Below are 14,148 nucleotides of genomic sequence, written 5' to 3' on the forward strand. Positions count from 1 at the left end.
CCAAACTGATCGTCTCCGATGATTGTTTAGCACACTCTATAGATTCGATTATGTACGACTTTTAATGTACTTTTACTGCATGACTCAGAAGGTATATCAGATGGAACTCGTCGCAGTGTTGTGTGTTTGGCTTTTTGGTAGTGGTAGTAACTCTGGCCAGTTGGGGTATTTTTCCTGTATCATAAATGCGATTTAATAAAGGGACAAATACTTTGATATTTTCTTCGCTGCTTAATTTTAACGTTTCTGAGTATATTCCATCGGGACCTGGCCTTTTATTTGTTTTGAATTGATTAATTGTATTTATAATTTTAGTTTTCTGTATAGCTGGTCCTTTGTTGTTATTTTGCAATCTTCTTGGTTCTTCTTGTATTCCGTTAAAGAGAATTTTGATATAGTATTCCTTCAGTTTATCTTCCGCTGATTCTAGCAGCTTGCCATCCGTGTTCAGCAGGGTGTGATAAGTTGTTCTCTTGGTAAGTAGTCGATGTAAACTCTTTTACCTTTTTATGTAACCTCTCTTAACACTAAATTGGAATAGTTAAACATCTAATGACGCTTATAGCATTTATTAATAATACAAAATGACACTACATACAAAAATCAGATAAGAAACCTAATCCTAATATTCGAACAAACTGTCAAAAATCACAATACTGTGTAACAGTACGAGCTGTAAGATCTTTTGGCATAACAATTTTTTGACAAATACATTAGGTACTACGAACTTATAAATCTTATAATAAAAGTAATGAATGAAATAAAACAATTTCACCATCGTTGCTTAAGTACTTTGTTATAATGGTTTGTATGGCATTTTAGTAACACTAAAAATATTTGGTAAGTATAAATTTTCACAAATAACAGTAAAGCTTGAATAAAAGTAGATCAGTTTATGAATCTCACGGAATTTACAAAGATTTTTGGTGTACAATAAAAACATGAATGCAAACATCGTTGTGATGATATTCGTCATGAGATATTAAAACGGTCTACAACATATTTTTGCTTAATATACTGAGTTTGTTCCCAATTCGTTTGACAATAAAATCTTTCTAGATACGTGTGGCCAGGAAGCGATAACAAACGACTCAATTTCACATTCGTTGGTTCCTCTTACGATTCTGAAATATCCGTCTTCTCCCCAGTTGGCACCCCAACTGTTGGCTACTTTCTGCAACAAGAAGACAATATAGTATTAAAACAAATAATTTAACTACTCAAATTTTATAACTTTTAAGTAAGAAGTCATGCAACCTATAAGATCTATCGTTTCTCCCTTTTCATGATTGTTGTGCTGGTTACTCAGTGCTTAGCTGACGCAGACTTATAGACCTGGATCCCGCATAAGAAAGAAAAGTTGATTAATAGCAAGCTGAAAATTTGTTAATAGCTTAACGGTGTCTAGTCAGACAGACTTTGATGCACGGGAACACTGGAACAGGGGAAGTTTTAATTGTGGAGCATGATAAACGTGTCGTCCTGACAAGTTTATGATTGTGAAAAATAGCAAGTTGTTTTTAAGTTTATTGAATAACCAACGTTATATAATACAGTAGGAAAAATGAAAGAATACCCATGAACGAACATATAAAACACACTGTATTTTCCTGTCACCGTGTCATACAAAAAATTGGCCAGCGCAAGTACACGTATAATTATTATTACATGTACTTGCGCTGGGCAATTTTCTTTGTGACACGGTGACAGGAAAATACAGCGTGTTTTATATGTTCGTTCATGGGTATTCTTTCATTTTTCCGACTGTATATGAAAAGATGTTTATCCGACAAAAATGTTGGGCATTTTAACGAGTCCGACACGTAGAAGATGTCACATCACATGAATTATGTTGGTGATAAATAGCAGTCTGATTTTTGCATGAGAGTTTAATGAAAAGTTAAAAAATCAATTGGAAGATTTGTCCGACATTGTTTTCGTAGTCCGACATTCTAAACATGTAAGATATAGACAAAAATGCTGGTGATAAATAGCTTTCCGACAAAAACGAAATTTAATTAAGTAAATTATTCCTTACAAAGAATGACTGTTGTCGGAAAAAATTAAGGGGTAGATTTCGTAGTCGGACAATTTAAAAAAATAATTTTTGAAATTTTAATAATGGGTGATTATTCTATGTCAAAAGTACCTACAATCAATTACAATCGATACCTTTCGATTTATCTCAACATCATTTAGTTACCTGGGTCTAGGAAAGTTGGTCGAGAACACTTCGTCGACGGAAAATTAGTCGACAACATTTGGTCGACAAACAGTTGGTCGAATGCACAATTCATCGAATGTACAATTCGTCTGTACACACTGTTATTGATCTTGTGGATAAAGGAATTAATGTTGACAAACGACGGATTATTGGTTTTTATTTTTTTAACTGGAATATTGTATTATACATACCTAAATTAATTTTTTTGGGGGGTTTTGTAATTTTTTTTCTAAATCTTAATTATTTTTAAATTTAATGAAAACAGCAGAGTAGACAGCAAATGTAAACCGATATTTCATTAGTGATGTTGTACCGTTCTTCTTTCTGGTGTCTTCGCACTTGCGAACGGAGCATTTTCGGAGTCAAATTTGGGGGCACTTGCGGACAAGACGAAATATGCGAGAGATAAGTAAATTGTTAGGGAATCAAGGCATTCCCGTACAATCTTTTTAACTGCAATTTTCAGTCAAAATCAATAAAAAAGTAAAGAAATCGTGAAAATATACTTCCCTTCACACTTTATCCAAGGCTTAGGACTGGCAATCTATAAAATAATTTTTTTTTGATATACTACAAAGAAACTAATTTTATATATTGGTGTGTTTCCGCCATGTATTATTGCCTTTGGGTTTTTGTCGACGAAAAATCCATTCGATCGAATGTTCATTCGATGAATTGTCCATTCGACCAACTGTTGGTCGACCAAATGTTGTCGACTAATTTTCCGTCGACGAAGTGTTCTCGACCAACTTTCTGACACCGTAGTTACCTTACTGCAATACATTCTAACTAGTAGATTAGGCAAAGTATGGGCCACTCTGTGCATCGAGGTGTAACGCCAATATTATGCCATCTTTGTCTGTCACATGCGCGGAATCGCTTGGATAAAAGAGATAGATAGACCACCGACAGACTGTTGGCTCTGTATTCCCTGTCTACCCTTAATAATATGTCTATGAATACATTGCCATTTAAGAATGTCACTTTTGACAATAATTCATAATAAATTGCAATCGTAACTTCAAATTTAAACTAATCGATTTATTTTGGCAGCTAATTATTTCTAGCCATGTGACATATTACATTATACAGGGTGTAACAAAAATACAGGTCATAAATTAAATCACATATTCTGGGACCAAAAATAGTTCGAATGAACCTAACTTACCTTAGTACAAATATGCACATAAAAAAAGTTATAGCCCTTTGAAGTTACAAAATGAAAATCTATTTTTACGAATATATCGAAAACTATTAGATATTTTTTATTGAAAATGGATATGTGGCATTCTTATGGCAGGAGCATTTTAAGGAAAAATTATAGTGAAATTTGTGCACCCCATAAAAATTTTATGGGGGTTTTGTTCCCTTAAACCCCCCAAACTTTTGTGTACGTCTCAATTTAATTATTATTGTGGTACCATTAGTTAAATTTAATATCATTAAAACTTTTTTGCCTCTTAGTATTTTTTCAATAAGGCAGTTTTTATCGAGTTAAGGCTTATATTTTAATATGTTTACTTAAAAATTTTATGGGGATTTTGTTCTTTTAAACCCCCGAAATGTTTGTGTACGTTCCAATTAAAATATTGCTGCGGTACCATTAGTTAAACACAGTGTTTTTAAAACTTTTTTGCCTCTTTGTATTTTTTCGAGAAGGCACCTTTTATCGAGATATGGCTCCTTTTTTAATACGGTTCAAAATATACCTAAAAATTTAAATCATACATAAATTTTCATATTATTACCAAGTCTCCATAATCGTACTTAACCATATACAAATATGTGGTGGATTTGACAAATATTCAAAATATCTCGATAAAAATTGACTTTTCAAAAAAGTACAAAGAGCCAAAAAAGTTTTAAAAATATCGTGTTTAAGTAATGGTACTACAATAATAATTTAATTGGAACGTACACAAAAGTTTGGGGGGTTTAAAGGAACTAGACCCCCATAAAATTTTTATAGGGTGACCAAATTTCACTATAATTTTTTCTTAAGATGCTACTGTCATAAGAATGATATATGTCCATTTTCAATAAAAAATCTATATTAGTTTTCGATATATTGGAAAAAATCGATTTTCATTTTGTAACTTCAAAGGGTTGTAACTTTTTTTATATGCACATTTGTACTAAGGTAAGTTAGGTTCAATCAAACTATTTTTGGTCCCAGAATATGTGATTAAATTTATGACCTGTATTTTCGTTACACCCTGTATATTTCATTTGTAGAAATTTCAGAAAAATTACGATATACAATTTTAATAAATAATTTATTTAGGTACCCCTCTTCAATGAAGCCATTTTTAACTCAAAAAGCATTATAGCACGAAGAATAATATCCAATAGAATTTTGTAAATACGAACTTTGTAAAATGTTCGACAATCACTCAAAAATGTTCCGTTGAATTGTTTCACTTTTTCATTTGATGGCTTAAAATTTAAACTGTTCACACTCAAAAATAAACACAAAAACACTCCATAGTTAATATAAATTTTAATTTCAAACACACGAGGCAAACAGAAAGTCAGAGACCATGTGCTTTCAAAGAATAATTTGTACAGAGAAATGTCAGACAGACAAATAATGCAGCCTTCTACATAGTGGAGTCAATGAAGGTGGATATGAGTTATTACCTCAGATTTCGTTGAACCTCCATCAATTTTCATAAAAATTGGTGAGTGGTTAAAGAATACCTCAAGGAACAAAGGTGACATAGTGCCAACTTGCGCTTTTTGCATTTTAGGGGTGAAATACACCCCTTTTTTAAAAATTATTTTTTAGATTTCTGAAAGTGCAGTCACTGTAAGTTTCCACTTCCTATTTCGTTGAGCCTTCATCGAGTTTCATGAATATCGGTAAGTAGTTAGAGGATACCTCAAGCAATAAAAGTTTTATAGCATCAACTTGCGCTTTTGCATTTTAGGGGTGCAATACACCCCTACTTTTTAAATTGTAAAAAATGCAGATTTCCGCATTATGGCGCAAGTAATCTCGTTTAATTAAGAAAAATAAATATTTTTTTTATATTTATTTGCATGAATTACATTTTTTTTTAATTTTTCAAACCTTATAGCAACCAAAAATCCGAAACTTAACAAGTCGAAAATCACGAAAACCTTATTCTTCTATATTTCTGAAAGTGTAGTCACTGAATGTTTTCACCCACGATTTTTTTGAACCTTCATCGATTTTCATGAAAATTGTTGATTAGTTAGAGGATACCTCAAAAAACAAAAGTGATATGGCACCAAGTTGCGCTTTCTGAATTTTAGGGGTGAAATCCACCTTTTTTTTTAATGATAAAAATGCAGATTTCAGCATTCTGGCTCAAGCAATTTCGTTTAATTAAGTAAAATAAATAGTTTTTTACATTTATGTGCATGATTTATAATTTTTATTAATTTTTAAAACCTTATAGCGACCAAAAATCAGAAAATTAGCAAATCGACAATCACGAAAAAAATTATTCTTTTATATTCCCAAAAAGGCAGTCACTGAAGGTTTTCACCCCTGATTTCGTTGAACCTCCATCAATTTTCATGAAAATTGGTAAGTAGTTAGAGGATACCTCAAAAAACAAAAATGATGTGGTACCAACTTGCGCTTTTATCCTGGGGGTGCATGTTACCCCTTCTCATGGGTGAACACTATTTTATTAAAAATAACCCCATAATTAGATAGAGGAGTAAATTCTAAGCAAACTTTCTTTTATCAAGTTTATAAATTTCTTATTTAAATAATATTTCATAATTTAATAAAATATTATTGGTACAGTAAAACCTGACAACAACGGCCACTAAAAATAGAAAACAATTGGCCGTTATAGAAATGTGGCCGCTAATGCTAGGTTTCCTTTTCCACAAATACCTACATAAAATATAATTGAAAATTTATTTATTTTAGTAATTAAAGCAAATCTAATTAAATATAATTCTACAAACAAACGGAACATACTAAAACTAAATTCAATTTACTACAATATAAAACAATATCTATACGAAAAAACAACTACAAGAAAAACAGAATTTTTGTTAATTTTACATTTTTTTAGATAAACGAAACATACTAAAACTAATTTAATATAGGTAATACATAATATAAAACAACATACTAGAGCTACTACGAAAAATACGCTTATCACTAAAGTATCGTCGTGCTTTCATGCTATATTCAACAAAACCAACTTGGTACGGCCTTTAATTAGATATCGCAAATCACTTTGGCTGATTTTGTCTGCATATACAGGGTGTCCAGAAACTCTACCGACAAACGAAGACAGGAGATTCCTCAGAAAATTTAAAGACAATTTAACCCAATTCACTCCAGCTCTTTGAAGATGGCGTCATGTAATTAGTTTTTCTTAAATACCTCCAGAACGCTTCTATTTAGAAAAACGAAAATTGGTATGCATATTTACTTTCCAGAAATGAATCGATTTCATCCATTGCAGATTTCTAGTACCGGTCATAGGCGTCCGTTTTGGGTAGGGCAACGGTTATTTTATCGCATAACTTTTTTGTCTTTAACTTTTAAGCATTTTTGATACTGGATTATTAAATAGTGAGGTATTCTAGTACTAAAAGGTACTCTTGTTTTAAGTCGGTAGGACGCACCGTTTTCTAGAAAAATCGATTTGAAAGTTTTTCGTTCTGGAAATTTGAAAAAATATTGAAAAAAATTTTCAAAAAGAAACGATGTATTTTACCAACTTGAAGCAAGAGTAACTTTTAGTACTCGAATACCTTATAATTGAATATTCTAGTGCCAAAAATTCTTTAAAATTAAAGACAAAAAAGGTATGCAATAAAATAACTGTTGACCTACCCAAAACGGACGCCTATGACCCGTACTAGAAATTTGCAATTAGTGAAATCGATTTATCTTTGGAATATAAATAAATGTACCAGTTTTCGTCTTTCTAAATAATTTTTTCTTTGAAAATTTTTTTTAAATTCATACGAAACGAAAAATTTTCAAATCGATTTTTCTAGAAAATGGTGTACCCTACCGACTTAAAGCAAGAGTACCTTTTAGTACTAGAATACCTTACAATTTAATAATTCAGAGTCAAAAATGCTTAAAAAGTAAAGACAAAAAAGTTGGGCGATAAAATAACCGTTGCCCTACCCAAAACGGACGCCTATGATCGGTACTAGAAATTCGCAATCAATGTAATAGAGTTATCTCTAGAAGATAAATACGCTTACCAATTTTTGTTTTTTTAAATAGAGGCGTTCTGGAGGTATTTAAGAAAAACTTATTACAAGACGCCATCTTCAAAGAGCTCTAGCTCCCTTAGGAAGCATTTTCGGACTAAGCGAATTGGGTTAAATTGTCTTAAAATTATCTGAGGAATCTTCTCTCTTCGTTTGTCGGTAGAGTTTCTGGACACCCTGTATATTATGTTTGAGGAATCCCTTTTTTTTGTGAGACTGGATATAGGACATTTCTCAAGTATGAAGTCACATTCATGGTATATCGTTGCTATACAGGGATAATAATCTGTGCAATGTTATGGTACAGGCTACGTTAAATATGAAGTAAATTTGGAAGATATACACTGGTTATCCATTTCAATTTAATTTGATTGTTTTTTAATCGTTTACAATATTTAAAATAATTAAAGACATAAAGTTAGGGATTTCAAAAATAAATTCAGTTTTCACTGGCAGGGTGGGAAATAATAAAGTGCCATACAGTAGCATTTCATTACAATGCTCATTACAGACATTACTGGCTGCTCCGTTTGAGAAAACTCATACTCTCAAACTTTGAGAAAACACTCATTCAGTTTCGACCAACCCTGTATTAGCTAAAATTAAACGTTTTGCTAGATTAATCATTTTTAACAATAATAGACTATATTAAAAATCACTTGAACATAAATTGATTTTCTGATGTCAAATCACTACAATTATACAGGGGGTGAATATTGCTATGAAATTTGAAAAAAAAACGTAATTATCTTTTAAACTACTTCGTATAACATCACAAAACCTGATAATTTAAGAAACACAACATAGAGGAGAATCCAAAAATGTAAAAATATACAGGGTGTTCCATTAAACAAAAGATAATTTTGTTTCACCTTGTCAATATGGGTGGCCCTGTATATTTGGAAATGTATTTAAATTCTGATATTATCTATGCCCCAATCTCACCTAAATAAACTTTTTTCGTATCTCCTACAACAAACGACTAATTGGACTTCCCACAACCTGTATACATACAAAATCTCCGCTATAAAATTTTTTCAAAGAAAATGTTATTGGTTTTTTTTTAAATAACTCCGTTAATTTTTGAAATATGAGATTTATCCAAAAACCATTACAAAGCTAAGTAAAAGGTCTATAACACTGTATTAAACATAATTTTCTAAATCCTTTATTTTTTTTTTTTAATACAAGGTGAAGGGGCCCCGCTTACATGGTTCTCGCAGTAAAATGTAGGTTTTAAATGTTTCTATCTCGGTTATTTTTTGTCGTAAAAAAATATTAAAAAAATAAAAAGCTTAAATAAAGTTAAAACTAAAATTTTGTTCTCTACCATTTTTTAAGTATATCGAGTATTTTTGGAGTTATTATGAAAAGAAAATGAAATTCACGAAAATTTGAAAAGTTCTAATTTTATTTAATCGTATTTTTTTTTTCAAAAATATGCATTCTAAACCGGTCAAAATTGTTGAAGTTATTACTCATGTTAAAATAAATAAATTTTTTAATGGGTTACTATAAATTTTAATTTTTGTGGAAATGACGTATGTTTCATTTTTCATTCTTCCCTAAAAAATCTGAAAGGGTCCTCTTATTTCCATCATAACTTGCTTAATTTTAATGCTATCGACTTCTTATATAGCTTTTTGATAGTTACCTTTGAGTACTTTATTAAAATATTTAGTGTCTATATTTAACAAAGTGCATCGTTTTCCTGTTATTTAAGCTTGAATACTAAGATTTGAGTACTCGCGGAAAAAAAATATATATTCAATTGCATATAACTCACTTTGTATATGTAATAAAGGATTTTTCGAATAAGGAGCTCATTTCCTTTTATATTATCTTCGATTTTGGTAATAACAACTTTTTTGAAGAAACTTATGGTTTTTGAGTTATTTATGAAAAATTGCTTTAAAACATGGATTTTTTTCAGGAAAAATCAAAACTTTTGATCTTTAATAACTCAAAAACTATTGATTTATTGGAATAACTTTATATAAAAAATTTTAATTATAATTTGCCCCTCTATCGATTAGTGGTATTATTTTTAATAAAATAATTTCCACCCCCGAGAAGGGGTGGCATCCCCCCCAGGGTAAAAGCGCAAGTTGGCACCATGTCACCTTTGGTTCTTGAGGTATCCTCTACATACTTACCAATTTTCATGAAAATCGATGGAGGTTCAACGAAATCGGAGGTGAAAACCTTCATTGACTCCACTAACATACACATACTTACGGCTATGGGTACATAATTCGCAAATATTTTACGGCTATCCCTACTTTTTCTGTCTTTACACGACAAATTACGTGTAGTAAAATTCTCACTGGTATGGAAACTGCAGATGTAAACTGGCTATTTCGGTTTCGTTCAGTTTTTGAATGTTCTTGGATAACCTTTACTTGTATAAATGATAGGATTATTTTTTCACTAATTATGTATTCAGTGGTTACCATTATTTATATACTAGATATACAAATAGTCGAAAAAGAAAAAAGTTGTAAAGTTATTTTAATAATGTCCTGTTACCATGGAAAGCTTAGATAAGGTTTGAACATGTGAAGAACTGCGTTGTATAAATGTAGTATTACTCAATTAATTTATAAAGACTTTATTTATTTCTTTATTTGCGCAAATTAAATTATGAGACGTTGTTATAAGAAATGTGTTACTGAAAAGCGAAGAAATAGACGGTTAGCTCAAAATTGAAGTAAATACTTTTTTACATAAATCAAATTAATTACTTTTGTATTTTTCAAATTAATTTTAAATTTATAGTGAAAATATGATCTATAAAATCTATCGGTAAACCAATAATTTTCGCATTAAATTTTATTCTCGTTTAAAGGAGTAAACTATTTATTACTACACAACAGAAGTACCTACTACTGAGCAGAAGTATCTACTACAAAGCGTTACGCCAGCCGTGTCTGCATTACACCAATCGTGATGGAATTAGTTTTCCATGTGCTTGTGATTTGTGAATTCACATTTTTACGTACCAAATTATTAGAATTGTACATGAGTAAAAATGAGTGACTCAGATCCGAAGCGACAAGAGTTACGCGAGGATAAAAATGAACAATTGTTATTTGCTAATCTTCTTCACAATTATTAAATTTTATTTGATAAAAGAATGACCCCAAAAATTAAGAATCTTCTTCTTAGTTTGTAAATTTTTCTGACTTACATTCATAAATGCTGCCATATTGTAACAAAAAAATACCTACGCCGAAGACGTCCACCCACCAACTTCACTTTAACTGAAGCAAAATACTACTAAACAAGCACATACTTCAAAAGCGTAGTACATTCTTCTATCTAGGCTGGAAAATAGTAGCAAATACTACGGAGAAAAGCAAATGCTTTTTAAGTGTAGTGAAATCTTCAAAAATGTAGCACGTACTTGAAGCATTAGCATTTACTACATTTTATGCCACCATGGGCACTTTACTTTATAGCTAAACTCGTACCTATTTACGGTTATCGGAACAAACTCTTATAAAATAATACTTTTACATATTTGAATTTTAATGACTTGAAATACTTGGATTTTCCATAAATAATATATAAACAATAAATAACTTTTATTAATTGTACGCCTTAAATCAATTATTATTTTTCAAATACACTATCAATACTATTTAATAAACAACTCTTTGATTGATTTTATTATCATCGTAAAAGCGTTAAAAAGCAGTAGCAGAATGAACTGCTATATCAAAATAGCGGGTCGGACACATCTCTACTTGTCACTGTCTTGAGTCTTGTCATAACATTATATTCGAATGAGTGCGTTGTATGACAAAGATAGCGAATGTTCGATTTCGACAGACATGGTGTCTATTTTTTTCGAATGCTGAAAAAACTAATAAATATTTTAAAAAAACTTAAACACAAAATAAAAGACTAAATTATTATCGAGGGCCGAAAGTCCCTTAGAATATATAAGAAGTTTCTTTCGAATGAGATATTTGAAATTAAAAATCACACTACATTTTCTCTTAGTTTTTCACCCCTGTAACTTATTAAAATAAACATTATAGAAGTTCTCAGGGACTTTCGGCCCTCGCAAATAACGTAGTCTTTCATTCTACGTTTAAACTTTTTAAAAATACCTATTAATTTTCTCAGGATTCGAAAAAAATGAATCCCCATTTGAATAGCATTGCAGCCGAAAATACGTACCGATCCTCTTACGTCTATGCTTATAAGCACCGAATTTTTACACTCTTCACATTTTTCAACGTCATTTTACAGGGCTAAGATTTGGTTATGGAATAAAATGTATACAACGTTTCTTGTAGGAAATTTTCCATACTTTCTGATGCGCCTAATAAGAAAACCTTAATTCGTTGCTTTAATATGTTCCATAACATTTTTTATTATCATTTTGAGAATATCTAGAATAAATTCCACCCAAAAAATAATTTTTATGCAATATATACATGCATTGATACTTACCTCACTGTTTTTGGGGTGTGCATGTATGTATATACATGTGCAAGTATGTGAATATAAATAATAATATACAACTAAAATAGCTTTATCAATATGCGACTAAGTCATTCTGAAAAAATGATTTTTTATTTATTTCCTTGGATTTTCCCAAAATTTTTGTCCGACGTATAACTTTTTGCGTTACAAAATATAATTTGTACATAAAAAAATCAAAATTGGCTTGCTATTTATCACCAACATTTTTGTCTATATCTTACATGTTTAGAAAGTCGGACTACGAAACTTCCCATTAATTTTGTCGGACAGAACTTTCAACTGATTTTTTAACCTTTCATTAAACTCTCATGCAAAAATCAGACTGCTATTTATCACCAACATAATTCCTGTGATGTGACATCTTCTACGTGTCGGACTCGTTAAAATGCCCAACATTTTTGTCGGACAAACATTTTTTCATATATTATATAACGTTGGCTATTGAATAAACTTAAAAACAACTTGCTATTTTTCACAATCATAAACTTGTCAGGACGACACGTTTACCAGGCTCCACAATTAAAACTTCCCCTGTTCCAGTGTTCCCGTGCATCAAAGTTTGTCCGACTAGACACCGTTAAGCTATTAACAAATTTTCAGCTTGCTATTAATAAATTTTTTTTTCTTACGCGGGATCCAGGTCCATTATTCCTTTAAGAAAATTTAGTATACACAGGGTGTCCAGAAACTCTACCGACAAACAAAGACAGAAGAATCCTCAGATAGTTGTAAGATAATTTAACCTAATTAACCTAGTCCGAAAATGCTTCCTAAGGGAACTAGAGCTCTTTGAAGATGGCGTGGTGTAATTAGTTTTTCTTAAATACCTCCAGAACGCTTCTATTTAGAAAAAAAATTGGTATGCGTATTTATCTTCCAAAGATAAATCGATTCCTTCCATTGCAGATTTCTAGTATCAGCCATATGCGTCCGTTTTGTCTTTTTATCTTTAACTTTTAAGCATTTTTGACTCTGGATTATTAAATTGTGAGGTATTTTTGTACTTAAACGTACTCTTGCTTTAACTCGATTAGGTCTGGATCCCGCGTATGAAAAAAAAGTTGATTAATAGCAAGCTGAAAATTTGTTAATAGCTTGAGAGCGTCTAGTCGGACAAACTTTGATATATGGGAACACTGGAACAGGGGAAGTTTTAATTGTGGAACAGGTTAAAAATTTGGAACGGTCAGACCACGAAAACGGCACATGTATTTTGTCCGACAGAACAGACTTAAACTCTCCGAACAGAGATTAAACTCTCATGCAAAAATCAGACTGCTATTTATCACCAAATGGGCGTTTTAATGAGTGGAACATGTAGAATATGTCAAATGACAGGAATTATGACAGGTGATAAATAGCAGTCTGATTTTTGCATGAGAGTTTAATCTCTGTTCGGAGAGTTTAAGTCTGTTCTGTCGGACAAAATAAATGTGCCGTTTTCGTGGTCTGACCGTTCCAAATTTTTAACCTGTTCCACAATTAAAGCTGCCCCTGTTACAGTGTTCCCATATATCAAAGTTTATCCGAATAGACACCATTAAGCTCTTAACAAATTTTCAGCTTGCTATTAATCAACTTTTTTTTCATACGCGGGATCCAGACCTAGATAGGATACACCGTTTTCTAGAAAAATCGATTTGAATATTTTTCGTTTTTTGAATTTCAAAAAAAAATTAAAAAGAAACTTTTTAGAAAAATGAAAACTGGTACGTTTATTTATGTTCCAGAGATGAATCAATTTTACCTATTGCGAATTTCAAGTACCGGTCATAGGCGTCGGTTTTGGGTAGGTCAATAGTTATTTTTTATCGCTTTATCGGTTTCGTCTTTAATTTTTAAACATTTTTGGCACTAGATTATTAAAGTATAAGGTATTTTAGTACTAAAAGTTACTCTTGCTTTACGTCGATTAAATACACCGTTTTATTTTTGAAATTTTTTTCAATTTTTTTCAAATTCACAAAACGAAAATTTTCAAATCGATTTTTTTAGAAAACGGTGTGCCCTACCCACTTAAATCAAGACTACCTTTAAGTACTAGAAAACCTCACAATTTAGTAATCCAGAGTCAAAAATGCTTAAAAGTTAATGACAAAAAAGTTATGTGATAAAACAACCGTTGCCCTACCCAAAACGGACGCCTATGACTGGTGCTAGAAATTCGCATTGGATGGAGTCGATTTATCTCTAGAAGATAAATA

General features: G+C 31.1%; 1 protein-coding gene across 1 annotated transcript in view; it reads right to left on the reverse strand.

Moving 5' to 3' along the window:
• Nucleotides 1-553: 553 nt before the first annotated feature.
• The window catches only part of LOC126886964 (tubulointerstitial nephritis antigen-like), a 157,015-nt gene continuing 143,420 nt past the window's right edge, over nt 554-14,148 (reverse strand). Inside the window, exon 9 of the mRNA XM_050654167.1 lies at nt 554-1,174. Coding sequence (XP_050510124.1) covers nt 1,010-1,174 — 165 coding nt within the window. The 3' untranslated portion in view covers nt 554-1,009. The remainder of the gene's footprint in view (nt 1,175-14,148) is intronic.

The sequence above is a fragment of the Diabrotica virgifera genome, chromosome 6, assembly GCF_917563875.1.
Source record: "Diabrotica virgifera virgifera chromosome 6, PGI_DIABVI_V3a".
NCBI lineage: Eukaryota > Metazoa > Arthropoda > Insecta > Coleoptera > Chrysomelidae > Diabrotica > Diabrotica virgifera.